We start from the raw sequence: 24,207 nt of genomic DNA on the forward strand, positions 1-24,207 counted from the left end.
TGGGGAAGGTATCAACTCAGGCAGATTTCATCTCCTCTAGAAATGAAGGTCCTCTTGAGTCGGGCTCTGCATTTCCTCTTTTGAAGAGGGAGAAAGTGGACATTAAGAGTGGAAGCTTTTTTTTAAAAAAAAGAGGGCTTCCTTGGTGGCGCAGTGGTTGAGAGCCCGCCTGCCGATGCAGGGGACACGGGTTCGTGCCCCGGTCCGGGAAGATCCCACATGCCGCTGAGTGGCTGGGCCCGTGAGCCAGGGCCGCTGGGCCTGCGCGTCCGGAGCCTGTGCTCCGCAACGGGAGAGGCCACAGCAGTGAGAGGCCCGCGTACCTCAAAAAAAAAAAAAAAAAAAAGAGTGGAAGTTTCTCCAACACAGTAAAGGCTTTTGTTCCATCCACCCCAGACCGATCCCTTTTCCCTTCTCAGTTGGTTCATTAACAGTAGAGTGGATCTTTGTGGTAAATAGAGGAACAGAGGAAAGAGTTCGGGTTTGGGAGTCTCAGACCCAAGTCTGGTCCCAGCTGCATCCTTCACAGCCGCGGGAACCTGGGTGCACGGTTTAACCCCCCAGAGCTCCATGTCCCCATGGGTGGCATGGAGATTGGTAATGACACGCAGATTATCAGCCGTACTATGGGGGCCAAGTGGGGGGTCTGTGCAAGTGCTTTGGAAGTCATCAGCTGTACTCCATATTTTGGGCGTGGTTTTTAAGATTCTGAGCCTGAAGGCCCACCCCCACCTTGCCAGCTCAGCCATCACCCGCTGTCACCTGGTGCAACTATCTTTTCTGGGACAGGAAGAGGCCACTTGGCAGTCAGCGTGAAGGGCGCAGAGACAAGAGTGCTCAGCTTTTGACTTCTCTGCTCACTCAGTGATCAAAGGTGGGCTCTCCCTTCAGATTTTAAACTGCTGGTACAGTGACACTCATCCCCGCTGGGAAGTCCATCAGAGGGTCAGGACACACCAATGCTTGCAGGAAGTTGTCCTTCCCTTCCTTTTTAGCTGGACCCTTGTCTAGAAGACTCATTGTTTTAGGACACGTCTGCAGCCACAGGCACAGTTTTAGTACACGCTGTTGAAAAGTCACTTAGCACCTGCTGACGCCACTTTTTTTTTAAAGAGAGTTTGTTTATTGCCCGAAGATGCAGCACAATGTCATGGTTAAGAAGACAGACACTGAGGCCCTCCACGGTTCAAATGCCTTTCCTTTCCATCTGTAAGCCTCAATTTCCTGGTCTGTAAAATGGTACCAATGTCTCATGGGGTTGGGGGGGATTAAATATGATGGTGTAGGAAAAACAAACGTTAGCTGCTATTATGTGTGTATGTGCGTTTGTGTGCGCACTGGCAAGAAAGTGCTCATTTGTTTCCTCACTCATTCATTCAAACCATATCACCTACGTGCCAGGCACTAAGCTAGGGAGTGGGAACGAAAAAGATGAATGAGAGCTTCGTGTCCTTGGAGAAGCCACAAGCTTTGGGAAGATGCAGGCCACTGTGTAGTGGGGGTTACCCCAAGTGCTTTGCGGGGGCTTTGAGGGCAACGGAGGAATGCAGCTAATCTAGTACTGAGCAGACAGGGGCATGAGTGCAGAGGGGCTACAGGGAGGGCTTCTTGGGAAGGTAGGGACCGAGTCCAGCCCAGAAGTGGATCAAGGGAGGTAGGGCATTGCAGGCAGAAACAGCAGCAAAGAGAAGAGTGTATGAGGTGATTGGAAAACTGTACAGAACGTGATGGGGAAGCTGGACACACCCGTGGCTACAGAAACCTGTGGCTGCAGAAAGGGCCTGGGTCCTAACCATCAAGGCCCCCCCAGGGCAAGTGACGCTGGAGCCAATTTCCAAATGCAACACAAAACTGTGGATGTGAGAATAAACACACTAGCTAATGATAATACTGTCCATTTGTCTGTAACAGTCCCCTGAATTCTTTCCTCCCACCAGATCTAGACTTTTGTAAACCATTCTGCAAACTCTGAGCATCCAGATTCAATGAGACCACGCTACGTGCAGCCCCGGCCCCCAGGAGCTCACGGTGCAGGAAAGGGGAGGAGTGGACACAGCAGTAAACACAAGAGGAGGGAGGTGGTGCTGGTGGTGGGTGGGTCCTGAAAGATGAATCAGAAAAATGCTCTGAAGAACAAGAAGAGGGAGGAGGGGCTTTAGAGCCAGGGAGGAAAGGAAAAGTTCTTTGGTGGCACAGCTGAGATGCAAAAATGCATCTTGGATTTGCAGGCTCCCACCTGGGGGAGATGCTGTAGTTTCACAAGCCCAAGCATTTGTTTCCCTGCTGCCTGCTTTGTGAAATGGATATGTGACAGTCATCACAAGACGGGGACATCTGGGCTGTGCAACAAGTAACAGCTGCTCTACACAGTTCTGGAACAAGATTCTGAGCTTTCCATCTCTCAACTTCTTATCACAATTGCAAACCCCAACTGGTGGCCGACTTTGTTGGAAATAGACCTTCAAAGCCTGCTCTGGGGGGAGAGGGCTCTGGAAAGTGATCACAGGCCTGAAGTCCTCTGTCACCGAACGAGAGCTCTGTGTCCTCACCTATAAACGGTAATAAGTCCTAATATTGACCTTATGCAGCTGCTGTAAAGTTACACCAGACACCACACGGTAAAACCAAGAGGAGCTGAACGACACGATCAAGGTTGTATGACTAGGAAGTGGCTCAGCTGGATTTGAACCCAGGTGAGCAGCCCCACGGCTCTCCCAGGAGCAGAAGAGGCTGTGTGTCTTGGTCCCAGAGGGAAGGAAGGTGGAGTGGCTGCTCTCGGGCCAATGGCAGATCTTCTCAGGGGCCTTTGCTATCTGTAGAGCTTGGCAGGGCACACAGATTGATGGCTAGAAAAGAAACCCATTTGCAAGCTCAGATGAAATGGATGAGAAATTGCAACATATAGATCTGTAGAGCAATGTTAATTCCTCTGATACGTGTAACGATGCTTAGCTTATCTGTACCTGTAAATGTGTTGCAAGCTGTATGCAGACCAGCGGGGCTTCCAAGGCTGCAAATCAGATGAAGAGTTTGGGAGCGCCTGGCAGCATCGCATGCTGCTTTTGGTGGAAATGTCCACGTGGCAGAAACATTTTGTCTCATGTGGAAAAAATGAAGGATATAAACCACCGTGGCTCCCTCTCCGTGTGCTGGCATGTGTAAAGTTTATTAGCATAATAGCTCGCTCCACTGTACCCTGGCTCCTGGGGATTCTTCTAGACATGCTGCCTTCCTTTCCTGCTGGGACATCCTTTAGGTCCATTAATGGACCTGACGCCTCTGGGAATTGCTAATTCTAAATTAAAAATCATTAACTATCCAAGTGGAGCCCATGTATACACAGGCCATAACTTGTGATGGCTCTGATCTAGTGAGCCTCAGACCCATCTACCCAACTGTGTACTTGTCAGCTCAGACACAGCAAGTTCAGCACTCATCTTGTCATTGGTTCGACTTTGCCCACTGCGTGCCTCCCCTGCTACTAAACTTGCTCCAGAATCTAAGTTGCCTTGGTGACCGCTGTGTCCCTGAAGCCTGGTGGGATCTCAGTAAATGCTGACTGAATTAACAAATGGGTTAACCAGTAATTGAATCAGAGCCCGAGAATTCTGAAACCATGGCATCCCTCAAGACTCAGCTCAGCTCTGCACTGGACCCAAGAGGTGGGCTTTTGCTGCCTGTTGACTGTATTTCCATAACCTATGGTGCTGCCTGGGACTGTAGTTCTCATCACATTAGGCCGCCTTTCTGACTTGCTGGCCTGTCGCTACATTGGACAGCAAGTTCTCTGATGGCACAATTGTATCATTTTCACCTGTGTATCCCCAGAGATGAAAGATGAGCGATTACAGGTATAGCTCTTACTATCAGAGGCTTAGGAAAGCAGGGCCATCATCCTGGGAAGAGGAAATACCTGGAAAGGCTGCCACCACCCAGGTCCAAGGCGCCCTCCGCAAGGCTCGCTCTCAAGCTAGCCCCATCTATTGCCGTGGATCTGGTCCCTGGGACACTGTGTGGCCAGCTGTGCTATCAGAGGCTCAGCAGGCATCACCCTCAAGCCACCTGGGGGCTCCTGAAGGGGGCCCATTTGGGGAGCCTATTTTAAGAAGCACATACTCCTGAGGGTCCAAGCCAAGGCAACCTCAGAGGACACAAAGCACAGGGTCTTCTCCTCTAACAGAGCATTCTGGCCCCTTAGAGAGATGAATTTTAAGATCATCTACGATTCCACATGACGACTTTGGTAGAAGCCATCCCGGAACATGGAGTCAAACATGACATTAGGTTCTTAAATTAGTCTCTTCTGGGAATTAGCACAAGTTCTTTGAATTCTTCGCTGGCTAACAGGTGGTATTAACTGACAATCTTCCAAGGGCAGTGCCTGAATTCTCACGACCACACTGTCACTGAGGAACGGTGTTACAACTTTATACTTGTGGAGAGAAGCGCGGAGAAGTTAATGATCGCAGAGCCGGTGAAGGGCAGAGCGGGGATCTGAGTGCAAGGTCACCCGAGGTTCTCTCCGTGGTTCTCCAGCATCTCCATACAAAGTGCACCTCATTAGACAGAGCTCAGTAAAGAGACTCTCATCAAATCTCTAAATCGAGCACTGCAAGCCTGAGGCGGCAGCTGCTGAAAGTGGGGCTGGCTGTGTGCCCGGTTCCTGCAGAGGTAACGGTCCACCTCTTTCCCACCCCAGCCTCCCTGAGAAGTAACAGCCCAGCCTTGCTCCTGCCCACTTCCAAAATCCAGCAAGTTCTTCAGGGGACCCAGCAGGAAGAGGTCCTTGAATTAGGGAGCACTGTGCATACCTCTCAGTGGGGAGGGGGCCAGGATAGATACCGAGCAGCTTTGAGGCTGTCCGGTCGTCATCCTCACCTCTTAAGGGACTGTAGCAAATGTGGAAATAACCAGGGGCTGTTGATGGGGTTCCTCATCCTCATTCTGCATCGCTGTTTGGGTCTCGCCATTTTGTCAGAAAAGATGCACTTGTTTCCTCTAAAAATGATGACGAGCGCTCTGCTGCATTCTAAAGTGCGACTTTGCTCTCAAGACTGAGTTAATCTTTCTTTCCAGAGGAACACAGCTCTCATCTCTAATGGAGGGGATGGAAGGACAGAGTGAATCTAAGGAAATGCGCTTTGGATGTGGCTTTTCCAGAACGCCTGCGTCAGGCAAAGGGAGCCAACTTCAAAGTCTTACACTGCTTCAATGAGCTTGTAAGTGGCCTGAACGAGTTCAAAGGAGGGTCATGAAACGTCCAGCTCCCTCCTTCCCTCGCTCACTTTCTTCCTTCTACGCACATTTATGTGTATCACACATCAGGTGCTACGTTAGCCACTGGGCTCTCGGCTTGGCGGGGGTTCATCTGTTGCTCCTTTGCTAAATGGTAGTAACTTTGCGTTTGCTTTATGAAGCGTATTTACTTCTCAGGGATCAGTTAAGCACAGGGCCAGGGAACGCAAATCACGCAAAACCAATGTGATTCTATTTCAGGTCCCCCAGCATCCTGAGTGCCACCTGCCAATGAGGCGCCCTTACCTCTCAGCTGCTGGAAGCAGGAGGCACTGCTGTCCGGCTCCAGGGGGTGCCTCAGGACCCCGTTGCTGGGCTTGGGTCTCTCGTATTCTCTTTCGGGGAGCATGGCCTGTTCGCTCTCCAGGGCGGGGTCTGAGTGCGGAGGCAGAGACTGTGGAAACCCAAACATCCAGACGGAAGAAAAGAAGAGTAAGGCACCGCAGAGCAGAAACCCACCCCACCAGGCTCCGATCCAGCGGGGGTCGTCCGGGGTGATGTCCAGGTTACCTGCAATCGGAAAGAGCACGGTTAGCGGGAGGGGACCTGGCGGGGCCTGGCATTTGGTGGAGGTTTGCAATCAGTTCTACAGATAGGCCGAGGGCTCTGGAAACGGCCTGGTGGGGGGAAGACTGGCCCATATGCAAAGCAGCCTAGGGCTTCACAGACGTGCTTCTGGTTTTCCTCAAGCTGAAGGCTGATGGCTTTCCCTCCTTCATCTTCTTGTCTACCCTGTGCTTGCATCAGTCTAAACAAAAACAGTGAGAAGCCAGACACCCTCTGAATTTAGGCTGGAATTGACTGGCTTGGCAGAGCTGCAAAGGTCTGCTAACAAAAACACAGGGAAACAGAAACATTTATTGCTCAAGGGTATACTTTTCTATGTATATTCACTAGCACCCCCTAGGAAGCAGCTAACCTGAGATCCCATTCCACACCCCACCCCCGTCTTAAATCAGTTCACAGAACACACGAGGCGGCGCAGAATGGAAATCAAGAGCCAGGATACCTGGACTGAAATCCTGTCCACTTCTCGCTGTGCGACCTCAGGCCAGTAATGTGAACTCTTCATGCCTCAGCTGACTGATCTGTATAACACTGATGTTATGATGGTACTTACCCTTATCGAGTTGGGAAGATCAAGTGAGCAACACCAGACACAAAAAGCTCAGGATAGCGCCTGGCACATGCTTAAGCACTTAATCGATGTTAGCTTAATATTTATGGTGAGGGTCGTGTGTCCAAGCTGCTAGGGGATGGGTTAATTCAAACCTTGGTTGTGGCCTGTGGTTTGGGGGGGCAGTCCTCTTTTAGAAAGCTCTGCAGCCAAGGTCTATGCTTTAAGGCAACATGCATGTGGTTTGGCTCTCTTGTCTGTGACTTCTTTGATCTGCCAGCTGAAGTCAAGAAGATGTAAGCTACCGCTTACCCCTTGGTAGATGTTTTTCCCTCTCTCTACAACTGCCTTTCGGAGCAGGGCGCTCCTGCATGAGCTGCTTAGAGATGTCTCTTTGATGATGATTCCATATCCCTGGAGCATGGAAGGAAATTCTTGGAGGTCTGGACCACAGCATATGAGCTAAGAACTAATAGGGCTGCAGGCCTGGACCAGATAGATGGATGGGCTTGGCAAGAGAAATGACCACAGTCACCAGATGAGCACTCCCCCATTTGTAAAGTGCTCTCCCTGAAGACTCTTCAGCTAACAGTAATGAAAACACCAGCCGTCATTTACTGAGGGCTTACTCTGCACAAGGCGCCATGCGGAGTGCATTCTTAACTGTTCCAATCAACCCTCCCCGCAACCCTACGAGGTAGGGCCTTTTACTGTCCCTATTTCATAGAGATGGAGAAATCGAGGCTTAGAAAGGCTGGGTGCCTTGTCTACATCCACAGAGTTGAAGACTGGAACACAGGCATCCAGTCACCAAGGGCTACATACACTCTTTCCCTCTTGACTGGCAGGTCTTTGTTTTGGGCTCCCTGGAGGGCCCTTAGTGGGTAATTCCTGTGCTTTGTGCAATGGGTAAGACCACCAGCTCTTCTGACAGTTGGCAAGTTGGCCTTTGCAACATCAGTAGTCTCTGTCCCGGGGACCCTGACATGAGCCCAGCAGCAATAACCAAGGCACCTGAATGGGCCAGTTGCTTTTGTGCAGCTTCATGCCGGAGAGGAGTATATACTCTATAGAGTATATACTCTAGTGGGCTTGGGGTTGAATCCCAGCATTGTTACTTACTAGCATGTGATGCCGGGCAAGTTAGTCACCCTCCCTGACCCTTAGTTTCATCATTTGTGAAATAAAGATGATAGTCATGGACAGTGGTTTCCAGGATGAGAGATAATGAAAGAGCGTCACCTGACACAGAGTCGACTCTTATCTATGGGAGTTCTTAATGTTTTACTTTTAGGGATATATTTATATAAATGGGAATTTTAAGGTACATACTTTTTTAAAAAGGAGTATGGCATGGGAAAACACAGGGTGATCTTGAAAGCATCTTTATGCAAACACAAGAAGAGAAAAGGAAGTCACACCACCTTGGTGAGCTGAGCAAGACTGCTTGCACCAATCGCTTACTGTTTCTCTTCACCTACTGCCAAGCAATGAATGAAAACAAAAGACGGGAAAAGGGAGCTACAGTATTTCCCTCCTTTGTCTCTGGACCCCATAAATCTGGCAGATGTGAGCCAGTAGGGAGAGAGAAATCCTGGCAGTTGTTTGGGAGAACAAAATCAGTGCACGTAGAAAGTCATATTTTAGATAGGAAGTTAGTGACTGTTCTGTGTGTGAGAAAACATCCCCGTGAGAGGGGCTGCGCTGGGGGAGATGGATGTTTATGTGAATTTGGCAACTCGCTCCCTGTAGGCCTGTGCCTGTGGGTGGAAAGACGACACGCACTCGCGATCCCTAAGACAGGGGAGGGTACCCGATCTGTGTCAGCATCAGAGTACACCTGCCTCTGGGGAAGGGGCGGGGGACGGGTCTGGAGGGAGATGTGCAGAGGGCAGGGATTTGCAGAGCCAGGAAAATAACAGTTGACTATTCTGGGAAGTACTGATTTTTTCCCCCTCCATTTCAATTATCCAGAGGACGGTGGCAGGGAGAGAAATAACAGGCTAAGAAGAAACCACTCAGCTTTGGAGCGTGCTGCCCTCAGGACTGGTCAGCCTCGTGAGTGGAGCTTCAGCCCAATTTTGGTGGCTCTTGGGAAGACAACGAATGCTTGACACCAGCGTGAGAAATGTCTTTTCTGAGGCACTTCTTTTCTCTACACATCTCTACAATGAATAGTATTTTCAGGAGGTATCTTGGCCATTTAAGATGAATATCCACCCCCCCACCCCCTGCCTGGCAACAGTCATTGCTCAGCAGATATTGTTCTAGCATTACCTATGCTGAAGGGGAGTTCTCTACGTGGCCTGGCAAAGCATGTCTGCTAGACATTACCCATGTCTGCACTTGGGTCTCCTTCTCTGAGAACGAGGAGGGTTTCACCTCCCTTACTGTGGAGTTAGGTGTGGCCACGTACCACAGAATTTTGCCAATGAAATGAGAGACACATGTCTCTTCCGTGTGGAGATGTGTATGAGCTGGTGCATGACTCCCCATGATGTTTTTTCCTGCCTGATCATGAAGCATGTGGAATTCTCCCTAAGATGATGCCTGAGAAGCTACAATGAACAAAATGTGCCTGCATACCTGCATCAGGTATATAACACAAGCAGGAAATAAACCTTTAGTATTTCCAAGTCACTGACATTTGGGGGGTGTTAGTTACTGCAGCATAACTCAGCCTACCCTGACTAGTACAAAAGGCTTAGGAAATAAAAAATCATACTCTTTGGGCTTCCCTGGTGGCACAGTGGTTGAGAGTCTGCCTGCCGATGCAGGGGACACAGGTTCGTGCCCCGGTCCAGGAAGATCCCACATGCCGCGGAGCAGCTAGGCAGGCCCGTGAGCCATGGCTGCTGAGCCTGTGCATCTGGAGCCTGTGCTCCGCAATGGGAGAGGCCACGACAGCGAGAGGCCTGCATACCACAAAAAAAAAAAAAAAAAAAAAATCATACCCTTTAAGAAAAGTGGTCCCGGGCAGGCTTAGAATAGCAATGGTATTCTTTTAGGTCCAGGTAGGGGGCCAGGTGTGAAAATCTCTCTACTTCTCTTTCTATCTGGTTCTAGTTAGTGTCTTGATCTTAAAAAATGACTGCAGTTTCAGCCTTTTGGCTGCTGTCAGGAAGATGCCCAGAACACAACTGAAGAGCACCAATCTGTCTCGTTTACTTAGAATGCATCAAATTGCCAATGAAGCTAGAACCGTGGATAAAGAAAGATGTTGAGAAGGACAGGGCGGAGACAGTATCTTGGGCTGTGGGAACAGTCGAGCAAAGGCCTGGCATCCTCAGGGGACTCTGTGAGTGTCCTGGGTAAGCTCCCTCCAGCCACTTGCCTGCCCCTTGGTCATTCCAGGCACTGAGGGAAAATGCTGGGAAGGGAGCAGAGGGGAGCAGGGAGAGCCACCCCCCGGGTCACCACAAGGCCGGCACAGGGTGGGTCTACATTTGCATACGTGTCTGTAGTCTTATGAAGATTTCTGCTTTATAAAAGCTATTGTTCTGACTCCTGCATTCTTGGAATCCAACATTTGGAGGGCTACATGGTTTCGTTGGGTGAGTTGAGCAAGCTCTGACAGCTGTTCGTTCCCTCTGTTGAAGGTCATATAAACATATGGGCTTCGTTGAGATTTCCCTCCATTTCCAAGGACCACTACCATTGTTGGTTCAAATGAAAGAAATCCCCAGGAATGGGGTTAAACCAGTTTAAAACTAACCAACCAAGCCACCCATGAGGATACCCAAGACTGCAAGTAGAAGAGATCAAAGCAAATTGGGAACACTGACTAAGTCCCAGGCCATACTGATGTGTAAGCGATACTATGGCTCTCTGAGCAGTTTTGCTTTGTTTTCCGCAGTCCATTTACATATTTTTCTAACCTACTTTGTAAAACTTTTGCTATGGGACTCAAGAAGTCCAAGAGTATCATTAAGTTCCAGACCTCATTAGAAACTGGAGACAGGGAGCAGGTGGGGATGGAGGGCAGCGTGGACGGTTCAGAATCCCAGCCGCTGGACTCATTAGTCCAACATGAAGGAATATGGCGGTGGCAGCCAGCCCCAGGGTGGCAGAGCTGGATGCTCTCTGCTTGTTGACCTTTTCTGTGAAGCCAATGGATGGACGTATCTTTCTGCAGCTGCAAACGCTGTGCAGCTATAGCAGAGCGGGCTGGTGTGCCTTAGGGCCAGTCTGGACGGAAGTGCTGGCAGTCAGGGCATCTCAGCAAGGCCTCTGTCCATGGAAGGGGGCAGCCTTCTGGCTAAACTCCTGGAGAGGTTTCAGGGAAGTGAGCTGCCCAGTTGGGGTCGGATAGGCCTGGGCTGTGCAGTGAGTTAACCCCTCTCCTCTTCCTCATTACACCTAATTTTACTGTGTGTTTACTATTCCCCAGGCACTGTTTTAACTGCTTTGCATGATTAACATGATTATGTCATCCACACATAGACCCATGAGGAGAAATGGCCTCAGGATCGCACAGCTCGTAAGGGGTGTAGTTGGGATGTGAGTGGAGGTCTGGTTCGATGTTTGAACTCAGAACTCATAATCACTGCAGGAGGACACATCGTCTGTGAGGTTCCAAAGAGGCATTCTATGTATTTAAAAAGGGGTCAATTCACGGCTGCCATTGTCATCAATTTGTTAAACCCACACTGTGAAGCTTGGTCAGTCCAGTGCTCAGGGGTCTACTCTGCTACCAGGCCCTTCTTCTTCCTACGTCCTGCTCTTGACTGGTCTCAGCTTTACAAAGATATTCTAGAAAAGAAATTCTGCAGGCACCATCATTCCTTCCCCAGGCTGTCAGAGGAGGCATCTATCCTCCTTAAGAAGAGGGGCCGAAGGAGCCACAGAGGGCTCAGACACGGATGAAAGGCAGCAGCAGCAGAATCCCTGTGTCTGAGTGCCGCCAGGGGAGCCCTCCTGGGGAGCTGCCCGTGGGGTCTTGCAGCCCCATAGCTGGCCTGTTCCTACAACCAACCACCTCCCCTGCAGCCCCAGCTTCACTGACACACAGATTCCAACCAGACTCCCTCACTGGTCTCTGTCTTTCCACCCTGTTTCCTCAGCCGCTGCTAGGCTGCCTGGTGAAAGGCACATGCCCTTCTCCAACTACCCCATAACAAGGGCCTCCCAGGGACCTGCCTTGCCCACCTCGCACAATCCCCAGGGCACTGCTTTTCCCAGTCCCCCGCCCAACTCTCAGCTGGAACTTCAGAAACATATGGCTGTGTGTGTGGCCCCTGTACATTCATGCTTAAGGGCACATTCCCATAGGCTGGACAGCCCGAAAGAGGGGCTCTGTCTTAGTCAGTGAGGAAAAGACAGGGAAGGGTCATTTTGAAAGAACTGAGAACCGACTCCTCGAAATACAGCCCCAATCCACTCAGAGACAGGATGACAAGTTTCAGTCACAAAATTAGAAAACTGCTGGAAACTATGGAATTCTGTGACTGGCTCCTGAATAGAATAAATTATATTCTTCTGCCCTCTGCTGGTAAAGAGTGGCACCAGCCCTCTGGGGGCCTTCAGAAGGGATGCAAACAAAGAGGGTGATACATCCTTCAGTCCTTAGAGACTCATCAGATAGGAAGTCCGCTATTAACTCATTTTGGGGGAAGGCGGCCATCAGCAGGATGCCCAGACGGAACGGAAACGCGCCCATCTGTCTCAGGTATGGGAGGCTTCAAACTGCCAATGAGTCTAGAACCATAGATGACACTGCTTCACCTGGGCCTTGAAGGGTGAAGACAGATGTCGAGCAGAATGGCTGGGGACGGCACTCCAGACTGAGGGGACGGCCTGAGCAAGGGAATGGCATACAGAGGGGGCTGTGAGTGGATGGGCTAAGCCCCCTCCAGCCACCTGTCTACCTCTTGGCCATTCTAGTCACTGAGAAAAAGATGCTATTTCATTCCCAAGAGGAATCTTGGCGAGGGGTGTCTCCACATGCTTGCTCAGAGACCTGGGTTTTATATAGATACACCCCTTGGATTGGGTACATCCCTTTCCCTCTCTAGGCATCAGTTTCCTTATCTACATAATGCAAGAGTTGGAAGAGAATGATGTCTGAGGTTCTTTCCGGCTCAGGGACTCTGGTATTCCACAAGCTTTGATTCAAGGGGGCCCTGCTAATACACTGAGGGCAGGATAGGCAGCCTGGACACTTGCCTTCTCCCCGCAGGCAGCCTTCCCCATGCACTGGGAGGGTGCCCCCTTTCCTCCCCTCCTTTGCTACTCCTGTCCTGTACTGCCTTTGGTGCAGTGGCGGAAGCTGGCTTTCTGTCCGTAGAAGCAAGATGGAAGCTGACCGTCACCATGGGTTGTTTCTCTGACCAGGCCACCAGTCATCCCACTCGCTAGGAACAGGGTTCAAAGGGCCAACCAAGGGCTACAAAACAGCAGCATTCAATCACCTCCTGAACAGACCCAGCACTTTAAAACGAACAAAGAAATAAGGCTGCATTTGATTTTTCTCCCGTTTGGAAATTCGTAACATCATTAGCTACAAGTAAATATATCACTGGGATTAATGGAGTGAATCACAAAGTGACTTGATTGGATTTAAAACCAGATTATGTCTTTGGGGTGAATTAGTAAATTTAGCCCTGTCGAGAGATGATGAATTGAGAACCAGAAGGCTGAGAGTTCTTATTGATCCTGGGAATAGATCGGGATGAGACAGAGAAGCTGAAAAGGCTTCCTGCACTGTTTTCAGAGAGAAAGGAAACATGGCTTCTCAACTCGCTAAGCTGCACAGGAACACAGCGTCCTCTTTTGGGCACACAGTTGAGTCGTGACCACCTACAGTGGGCAGTGCTCGAGATGGCCTCCAACGATCCCCACCCCTGGAATTCACGTCTTTGTGAAACGATCCCTTCTTCCAAGTATAGACAGAAACAAGTGGCTTGCTTCTAACACACAAAAAGCAGCAGAAGCAATGAGGTGTCACTTGTAAGACTAGGTTATAAAAAGACTGCGGCTTTGTCTCAGGTGCTCTTACCCTCTCTTGGGTTGTTTGCTCCAGGGAGGCCATGCCGAGATTAGCCCTGTACAGAGATCCTTGGGAGCCAGCCTGAGAGCCCATCTGCCAAGGACTGCCAACAGCCACGGGGTGAGTTTGGAAGTGGAGTCCCTCCAGGTGGGCTTTCAGATGATTTGATACCAGCTCAACACCTTGACTGCAGCCTCGTGAGAGACCCTGAGTCAGAACCATCCAGCTAAGCTGCTCCTGGGTTCCAGACCCAGAGAAATAAACTGTGAGAAAATACCTATTGTTTAAAGTCACGAAGTTTGGGGTAATTTGTCACAAAGCAACAGATTAATACACCAGGTGGCTTGCTGTGGTCATTGAAATGTAAGTAGAAACAGTGCGGGTCATTTCTGAACAGGAGCTGGTTTCCTGCCTCGGCGACTGGGCAGGCAGGAGTCAGATGAAACTTCTGTGAGCCTGGGTCCTGGAGGGACTACAGTAGGCAAGTCTCACCCTCCAGCCCCCAAATACCACCAACCTGCACTGGATATGCAGTACGGCTGAGAAATAAACTTTGGTTGCATAAAATCACTTTGATTTGGGAACTGTCTGTTACCACTGCATAGCCTAGCACATCTCAACTAGCACGCTGTTCAACCCAGGTGTGCTAGGGATGGGGGGGCCCAGAGCAGGCTGAGACATACACTTGCTCTTCCTGCTAAGAACACAAGACATGTCGCTTAAAATGGGTTTGAGGTATGGTATATTTCCTTATAAAGCCCAACATGACAGTGTCTTACAGAAACAATTTTCAAATATTCTGTCTCCATGACCCCATGTGTACATTTGCACTTGAACACGTGCTCCAACTTTTAGTTTAAGATTAATAGGGTCCTCATATGGGTTCATGGACCAACATTCAATGAGTATGTGTGTATGCCAGGCATTTCCACATCTGTCCCCTCATTTATCTTACAAAAGCCCTGCAAGGCAGATATAAGTTTTGTTACCCTGAGTTTACAGATGAGGAAAATTCAGATTTGAGGAGTGAACTCAACCCCAGGGGGTTATTCAGTCTCTATGTGGACACGAGCAGAACACATGCTTCAAGTCAGACCCTCTGAACCAAACTCATGACCCAATCTTTCCTCTAATCTCAAGGGGGCCACCAGCTAGAGAAGTGGATGCATTAAGACTACTGCTTAGTAGGAAGGTTTTAGAACCCAGAGGCTGGGGCTCCTTTATGATGGAGGAAGGGCTTGTGGGTGGCGCTTGGAAATTGAGATAAATTCCTTACTTGTGTCAATGAAGACTGCATCCACATAGATTTTGGTACAGAAAGAGCCCAGGATAAATCCACAGGCTGGTCCAAACACCAGCATCGTGAACAGGATTCCTGAAAGAAGAAGATGAAAGCAAGATTAGATTAAAAGCAGAAGCCATTCGTTGAGCAAAATTGCCAAAGCTCAAGAAAACCGTCTTACATTGATCAGATGAGAGGTCTGATTAGACAAATGACGTTAGAGGAATTAGTCTAAAAATCCTAGAGGGGAAAGCTAGTATTTCTAAGTTTTGGAAACTCTATTGAAGCACTGTCATGCAGGAATTCTATAGTTTCAATAGGTTGCTTTGAAATATTTGTGGGCTCCAAGTACAGTTACTTTTAGAGGACTCCACCCCCTATCAGACTAAACCTATTAAAATATGTCCATGTCTATAATGAAATATTTTTTCTGCCATGAGCATTTTTGGAAGAATTTTTATAATTTTGCTTTCGCATTTATTTGGCTTTATGTAATTCAATTAGTTTATGGTTGGCGAAGATTTCTCAGCGCTCATTGTGCAAATTCAGGAATTCTTGTGAAGTGAGAAAAGTCGAAGCCACAAATTATTCTCAAATGTAATGAAATGCTTACAGGCATTAAATTTAGCAAACAACAAAGCTGACATAATGGTATGCTTTGAGCACATTAATTAAACATTTTATTAATTTCAGTTTTGCAGTTCCCCTCCCGCCCCCATATTTTTGGAATTGTTCTCTGTTGTGGTAACAGCTGTTCAGGCCTCAAGCTCTTCTGTAGGACTTGAGAAGGTGGTACTAGGTACGTGATTAAGTAACGTATCTGATGGATATAGTATCTGGAATTTTGCACAAACCTTTTGATCGTTCTGGAAAAGCACTGAGCCCAAACTAAAAACTCACAGGCTGTCTCTATTTAACTAAATTTCAACTTGAGCACTGATAACTCACAAGGCCCTAGGAATAAGAAATAAGAGAAAAGAAGTGGCTTTTTCTTAGGAAGCTTGCGGCCTGTGGGGACAAACAGTACATGGGTCAATTCAACCTAAGCAGACAGCCTGGAGTTTGGGTACTAACAGGTCCATGTGGGCACATGAGGAACAAGGTAAGAAATGGATTCAACCAGAGGGAAGCTGAGCTCAGTGGAGGATAATTCTGGTCTGTTCGCAGGGTAGACTAACTCAACCTGAAATCTCCCTGTCGTGTCATCATGGAACTGCTCAAATATTCATCCACCCAGTCAATACTTATTGAGTTCCTTCTATGTGCCAAGAAGCCTTCTCAGGGACGGGGACTCAGCATTGAAGTAAAGAGTCAACAATCCAGGCCTTCCTGGAGCTCACTGACTTGTAGGGGAAACTATAGACACCTTAACTGTTTTTTAGATACCTGGCAAAGGAGCCACGTCTTCCTCATTTACAGACAAGAACCCAGAACCCCAAAGCAATCACTTAAAGATGGCTTATAAGGAATGTTGTTTAATGAAGGACAGGATGAAAAGAGGATGGTTTCTATCACAGGAATGGGGCTGAATCCACCCTCAGTGAAATCCTACTCTGATATGGAGCAATCTAGAAGCTCAAGGGCCTCAAAATAGCTGCTCCTGTACCCAGCCGATGACCTCCGGTCTCACAGTTATTCCTGTTTATAGGAACCTGGAGAGCAGCAGAATCCACTTTATTAAAACACTGGCTCTGGTTTGTCACAACTTAGGTTGAGATAACCGACCAGAGAAAATTGAGGAAGGTGGGGTGTTTTTGGAAAAGTCTAGAACGTGGTGCTCTTTCAAGTATGGGCTAGAATTAGGAGGATGGCCTTAGCTGGGCAGAGTTAGGGAGCAGAGCTAGTCTTGGCTTCGGTCCTCTTCGGTAGGTGGGGCAAGCGAAGCAGGAAGTGATGCTGAGAAAGACACAGGGCAGGCGTGTGGACAGGGGGTGTCCAAGGCAAGAGCTGTACCTGAGGTAGACTGAAGGGCTTCCTGCTTCAGGACAAAATCATGAAGCCAGCTCTATCCTTCTGTCCAGGCTGCAGGCTGAGTGGAGCCACTGGTCAGCCACTGGCACTCTAAAGATGCCTCAGCAAGTAAACTAACTACTCAGCCTGTCCCAAAAGAAAGGGGCACAGAGATAGAACACAATTCTCTTGCCAGGGGTGCTGCAACTACTCTTCTGACGCCCCTTCCATAGTCCTAGCCATCACGCTGACGCCCAGCAGCGCCCCCATGATAACATGCCTCCTTTCGTGCAAATTGAGTATCCCCCCAATCAATGTAATCATCACTGCTCCATCCCCTACAGATTGAACAATGAAAATGATAATTAATACTGAATAGGTCAAAGGACCAAGCTTTTAGTATCATTGGAAAGAAACAACCAATGAGCTTTAAAGCTTGTGTTGGGACTTAACCACTGGTGGAGCAGTGGTTAAGAATCTGCCTGACAGTGCAGGGAACAAGGGTTCGATCTCTGGTCCAGGAAGATCCCACATGCCATGGAGCAACTAAGCTTGTGCGCCACAACTACTGAGCCTGTGCTCTAGAGCCCACACGCCGCAACTACTGAGCCCATGTGCCGCAACTACTGAAGCCCGTGTGCTCTAGGGCCCGTGTGCCGCAACTACCGAGCTTGCGTGCTGCAACTACTGAAGCTCGCATGCCTAGAGCCCGTGCTCTGCAACAAGAGAAGCCACCGCAATGAGAAGCCCGCGCACCGCAACGAAGAGTAGCCCCCACTCGCCACAACTAGAGAGAGCCCGTGCACAGCAACGAAGACCCAACTCAATCAAAAATTAAAAAAAAAAAAAAAAAAAAAAAGCTTGTGTTGAGAGTGTTCTGTTACCCCTCCCCCACGTGGGGGCAGTGGAGAGTGTGGGAGTGTGGACCAGCCAGCATCATGGGACAGCTGGAGACTCCAGGCCCTGGGTCCTGCCCTTGTGCAAGTTATGACACAAAAGGAAGGGTGGGTTTCCCTGGTGGCGCAGTGGTTGAGAGTCTGCCTGCCGATGCAGGGGACACGAGTTCATGCCCCAGTCAGGGAAGATCCCACAGGCCGCAGAGTGGCTAGGCCCGTGAGCCATGGCCGCTGAGTCTGCACGTCTGGAGCCTGTGCTCCGCAATGGGAGAAGCCACAGCAGTGAGAGGCCCACGTATCGCAAAACAAACAAACAAAACAAAACAAAACAAAAAAGGAAGGGCATCCCTCAAGCTCAGCTGTCCACAAGAGCCCCACCAGGCCCAGACAGGCCAGCCATCCGTTCTGGCAGCTCGGATGGGCAGAGGCCACTGCAGAGAAGCCATGTGCCAAAGTGGTCTCTCCATCTGGTTACTTTAGGACAGGGAACGGGTCACCAAAATGCTGGATTGTGGCTTTCCATTTGAATAGGACAGAATTCTCCCCCAAAGAAACCTGGTAGGACTCCATTCCAAAAACCAAAGAAGGATGTAGGGGGACTTCCCTGGTGGTCTAGTGGTTAGGATTCGGCGCTTTCACTGCCGTGGCCCGGGTTCAATCCCTGGTCAGGGAACTGAGATCCTGCAAGCTTCATGACGAAAAGAAAAGAAAAGAAAGAAAAAAAGACATAGGATGTGTATTTTTGTGAGAAGGACATTTTTTTCCCCTCAGTTGAAGTGAGGGAATATTTTTAAAGCAGCTGCTCCTCGTAGAGATGCCAAGTAAACCTCTAGCAGCAATGTGTTCTCGAATATTTTCCAAGGGACAATCCAGTAGTAGGGGTGTGTGTGTGGGGGTGGGATGGGAGGCTCATGCATCAGGAGCACCCTTTTTCACCTCAAAAACACCTTAGGATAACAGCTCAAATCAGCATTGGTGAGCACAGCCCTGGGTCTTTAGAGGATGCTGTTCCCCTGAGAGCACACAAGGCAGGCTGTGATCTTACAGAAAGGTACTTCTGAATTTGCTTCTTCGCTCTCTTTTCGATTCATCCCACCAGGCTGTGATTTTGTTCTTGTTTAGCAACCCCCCCTCAAAATGTTCTGCCTAAATAGACAAGAAACAGACGGTCCGGCCCTAAAATCCAGAATCCTTGTGTTGAATGGTGAGTGCCTCCAGGTCCAGGAGAGAAGGTTCTTCAGCGGCCCAGTGCTGCCCCCTGCTGTCTGCCAGACTGTGTACATGGGAGGGGAGGCGAGCCCCGGACGCAGAGATCAGAGAGAGAAGGGCCCTTCCTGTGCTGATACCCTGAGCCTGGTGCTTTACAAGCATAATCTGCTGTAGTTTTTTCAATGGCCCTGACGGGGAGTCTACTGCGCCCATTTCACAGCAGAAGGAAAGGTTTAGTGCCTCACTTCCCAACAGTGAGTCAAGAAAGCAGCACAGGGGGCTCTGAAGCCGGGTTTCTCTCATCCCCTTAGGGGAAAAGCATCCTTCAAGCAGGTCCGGAGAGAGTATGGGCCACTTGGGTTCAAATCCCAGCTCCACCACTTCCTAGCTCTGGGAACCTTGGGAAAGGTCTATTTAACTTCCTTGTGCCTCAGCTTTCTCATCTGTAAAATGGGAATGCTATTAGGCCTATTCCATGGGACTATAGGGAGGATTTAATGACCTCGTATTTGTAAAGCTCTTAGAACAGAGTCTAGCACCCAGAAAGAGACATGAGCGCTTGTTAAATGGATGACGCCTGTGTCTCTTCTGCTACAATGAAGGCCAGCATACCTGGGTTCCTGGTCCTCCTCTCTCTAAAGTGTGCTTCTCCACCCTGCCCCCACCATGCCTCATTTCCTAAAGCCACCATCAGGGGAGAGGGGCTGATGCTGGGAGCAGGCCAAGCCCCAGAGAGGGTTCCTCATGGGAAGCAGCCGCAATCCCAAGCATCAGAAGGGTCCAGACGGACCGGCCATCCAGAGTCCAGAGTCCACCCCCTTGCTTTGATTGCCCACCTGCCAAGCACATTCTGATGCTAACCTGGCTTCCCAGGGATGTGAGGACTGAACAAAGGGAGAGAGAATGGCATGACCCCCATGGTGATCTAACTCTGGCATCCTGGTTTGAACACAGGCCTTCGGTAAACTAGGTTAGTGTAAATCTGCAGTTCCCAAACTGCGTGTCGAGGCACCTTGGGGTACCACAGTGAACTCACAGGGGTACAGCAAAATGTTTTAAGTTTTTGAGGGAAACCCAGTGATAGCTAACATCTGTCAGATACTACTCATACAACTACTCACAACTACTCACTCTAGGTGGCTGATGGTTTCAGCACTGGATCAAGCAACATTCCTTTCAAATACATCCTGTCTTTGTGAACTGGGTTTTCAGTACCTGCTGTGATAAAAAGCAAACGTGGTGTGGAAATCAATGCAGAACACAGGAAATGAAGGTGGTGGAGTCCAATCTGATTCCAAGGTTTGAGAATCTGTGTAGTCCCCAGCAGGGACACACAACCCATTAGTAAGTAATCATACATATTTAAAAATAAAATAGAAATATTTTTTTCTTTCAATTTATGTGTGTTATTTTTTTCAAACGTGTATTAAGTAATTTGAACCTAACTGCTTGATAAACACAATTGCTGGGTATATCCTGCAGACTCAGGGCTCTGTGAAAAATAAGACACTAAGGGTACAATGAACCCAGAAAGTTTGGGAACCTCTGGTGTAAATCTGCCACCCATGCTATACAATCTTCCTACTTAGCACCAGCCATCTCTGGATGCAGGGGAAGGACAGATGAACTGGACAAGGATTTTGCCCTCAAGAAGCTTGCTGTCTTATTGGAGAGACCTCCAACAATTCTCCATCATTCAAAATATATAATGGCACCTATAGGTGCCAGGCTCTGTGCAAGGAGCTGAGATATGGCTGTGGACAAAACAGACAGAATCCCTGCTTTTTTGCGGAATTGGTATGTGGGAAGAAGAAAGGCCATAAACAAATCAACCTACCATATGATGTCAGCGCCAAAGAGGATAGTGCATGATGGAGTGGGGCTACAGAAAGACCTCCCACTGTACCGTGTGCTGTAAAGAACACACACAGCAATACACTACACGTGCTATCAAGCTGGGGTGAGTGCACTCGCAGGCTAAGGGTTCCACTGTATAGGACGTTAAATAATGGTCCCCAAAGATGTCCTTGTCCTAATCCCTGGAACCTGTGTCTGTTACTGTAACTGACCAAAGAGAACGAAGGCTACAGATGGAATTAAGGTCACTAATCAATTGACTTTAAAATAAAGAGATTATGCCAGTGTAATCTTGAAGGACCTGTAGATGTAGAAGGAGGAGGAATACAACTCAGAGTCAGAGAAGGAGATGAGACCACAGAACCAGAGCGATGGCATCATGAGAAAGCCTTGACTAGTCGCTGCTGGCTTTGAAGATGGAGGACAGGGCCTTGAGGCCAAGAATGTGGGTGGCCTCTAGGAGCTGGGAAAAGCAAGAAAGTGGATTCTCCCCTCCAGAAAGGATTCTCCAGAAGGAAGACAGCCCTGCTGGCACCTGGATTTTTAGCTCAGGGAGACCCATTATGGACTTCTGACCTCCACAATGTAAGATAATACATTTATATTATCTTAAGCCACTAAATTTGTGTTAACTTATTACAGCAGTGATAGGAAACCAATACAATTGTTAAGCAAATTTGAGGACAATCTCAGATCTTATACCTGCTACATGTGAATCTCTAAGAACAGGACGTTGCATGAAGCTGCTTGTTAATTATTTGACCATGGGACATTTTTTTTGTGGGTCATTTTTCAGACCTGGTATTGACTGGGGCTTAGTCCCAGATATGCTGGAGCAGACTTGAAGCCCTGTGAGGCAGAGATGGTGCCTTATTCTTCTTTCTGTCCCTAGTTTGGCCCAGGACAGTTAGCTCACAATCTGTTGAAAGGGTGTGTGAATGAGAATACTAGTTACAGCAGTGACACAAAACGGGAAGGGAGAAACTCTTCTTGGCCATGGTCTGCCCAAGTTCAGCCAGCTGGGGAGGGGCAGAGCTGGGACTCAGCACCCCCCCCCACCCCCGCCTGCTCTTTCTCTGGACAGTGTTCTCTGCATGTGTCTCTCTCAGTGTTGGGAATGTGCCTCCTTCTAGATGCAATGTGTCAAGGGGACTGACATGACAGCCTCTAGAAAGGGATCAGGTCACACACATAAAACCAGAAGAACTAGGAAAATCCAAACGGAGACTTCTATGTATTTGGAATTTCCTGGCCCAGGAAGAATTAATCAACTTTATTATTATTACTGATATATGAAAATGAATAATAATACTAACAAACATCTTTTGTGTGTCTATAGAATGACACACTGATTCTAAATTGTTCATAGAAATGCCGAGGGCCAAGACCAGCCTGGAGACCTTGGAAGAAGAATTGTCAAGACATACCCTACTGGACTCCTTTTAAAGCTGTAATGATGAAGACAGTGTGTATCTGGCACAAGAAGAAGCAAACGTACAAGCAGAAGAGAAAGCCCAGAAACAGATCCATACTTGCGTGGACACCTGATTTATGACAAAGTGTGCCTACAAAGCGGTGGGGGAAAGGATGAATTTTCCCATGAATGGTGCTAGGACAACTTGAAATTATAGGAAAAAAAGTCGGCTGCACAACACATGTAAAAATCAATTCCAGGCATATTGGAGACCTGTGTGAAAAGCAAAACAATAAAGCTTCTGGAAGATAATAGACAAAAGTACTGTCACAATGTTGGGGGCAGGGAGAGATTTTTTAAACCAAACAAAGAAAGCATGAAGCATTAAAAGAAGAGCTTGACAAATTGGTCTACATTAAAATTAAGGTCATTCCTTAGATTCATCAGAAGAGCCCACTAGGAAAGCAAAGATGTGGGAAAATATACATGTAACATACATCCATAAAAACACACATACAAGAGTCGGAGGGCTCATATTGAGACTATAGAAAAACTACTATAAGTCAATGAGAAAAAGACAAACCAGTGGAAAGGGGGCAGAAACCTTAACAGGTACTTCACAAAAGAGGGGGCTCAAAGGAACAATGGAATGGGACAAGATGCTCAACCTCATTAGAATTCAGGGACGTGTAAATTACAAGCCCAGTGAAACGTCATTAGATTTTTAGCTGATTGAAGAGCTTGACAATACCCAGTGTTGGCAAGGATGTAGGGAATCTGGACTCTTGCATACTGCTGGTAGGAGTGTAAATTAGACAACCACTCTGGCAAAACTTTGGCAGTGTCTGTAAAACCAAAGAGGAACTCACCCAATGACTCACAATCCTAATTCCTAGGTAAATACTCTACAGAAAGTCTGAAACCCACTGGGAGACACATCCAGGAATGCTCATCCCAATCTTGTAAGATCCTCAAACTGGAAACAATCCAAATGCCCAATAACAGAACAACAGAGAAACAAACTGTGACATCTTCATACATTGGAATTACTATACAGCAGAGAAAACAAATCATCAGTAACATGAATTAAATGATGTAATTCCAAAAGAACACAGACAGGCAAGAATACATACTGGTGTGATTCCACTTACAAAGAATTGAAAGCGGCAAAATTAAACCATGCAGTGATATATAACTAGGTAGTCAAGCTATAAAGAAAAACAGGGAAATGAATAGCAGAGAAGTCAGGGTTGTGGTCACTGCTGCCCATGAGGGCGGGAGGGGTTACAGTGAAGGAGGCACGGGTTGGGTGGGGGGTTCTCAGATGTTGGTTTTGTATTTGGTCTATGTGCAGGCTACATGGGTGTCTGTTTTGCAACAATTCGTTAAGCTGGAATATGTTTTCTGCACAAACACATGATTATCACATTTTCACATATACATACATGTGTGATATAGAAAAATAGAAAAATAGCTATTGGCTATTTATCGAGTGCTTACTCTATGGTGCCAGAGTCTGGACTATGTGGTTTATGCACATTATTTCATGATTCCTTCTAACAATGCGATGAGGCAGGTGCTGTCATGCCAGCTGCGTCCCAGAAGGACCTGAGGCTCACAGAGGTTAAGCAACTTGTTCCAGGGCCCCTGGTTCTAGGGGGGCTGACCCCTGGTGCCCTGTGCAGGACTGGGTCTCCAGTGAGCTCAAGCACAAATAAGCAAAGTTAAAGAATAACAACCAAACCCAACCCCAAACCCCGCCGCTCACAGGTAGCCACCTGCTTCTCACATCTTGCACCACAATGAGGATGTGGATAGAAACCATCTGGCTTCAGAGGTGGGTGTGGTGAGTGCGGTTAACAGTGGGTTCTAGAGCAGGGCTGGGGGTGAATCCTGGTGTTGCCACTTAATTTCTGGCAGCCCTGGGCAAGTCCCTCACCTCTGTTAGTTTCCACATCTGAAAAAGGGAGATACTAATAAGATGTATTTCATAGCGCTTGCAGGGAGAGATAAATGAAAGCAGATGTAAGGGCCCAGCATGACCCCTGGTCCAGATGAAGTACTTCATAGATGTTTGTTTCCACTGATGCTTCTTGGTTTTGCTGGGTGCTAGAAGAGCTAGAAGAGCCAGGGGAAGGGAAATACGCTGTGGGTGCCCGCTTTTCCTTCTCTCGGTGGGCCCTGAGTCTTCTGCAGCCA

At 48.3% G+C, this 24,207-nt stretch overlaps 1 protein-coding gene across 2 annotated transcripts in view; it reads right to left on the reverse strand.

The window, feature by feature from the left end:
• The window catches only part of SLCO3A1 (solute carrier organic anion transporter family member 3A1), a 337,444-nt gene that overhangs the window by 56,267 nt on the left and 256,970 nt on the right, over window positions 1–24,207 (reverse strand). For both annotated transcript variants that reach the window (XM_081226813.1, XM_081226812.1), the window contains exons 3-4: window positions 14,677–14,775; window positions 5,542–5,805 (exon numbers count right to left, since the gene is read on the reverse strand). In XM_081226813.1, coding sequence (XP_081082939.1) covers window positions 5,542–5,805; window positions 14,677–14,775 — 363 coding nt within the window. The remainder of the gene's footprint in view (window positions 1–5,541; window positions 5,806–14,676; window positions 14,776–24,207) is intronic.

Source organism: Mesoplodon bidens, assembly GCF_964165515.1.
Source record: "Mesoplodon bidens genome assembly, chromosome: 3".
Taxonomy (NCBI): domain Eukaryota; kingdom Metazoa; phylum Chordata; class Mammalia; order Artiodactyla; family Ziphiidae; genus Mesoplodon; species Mesoplodon bidens.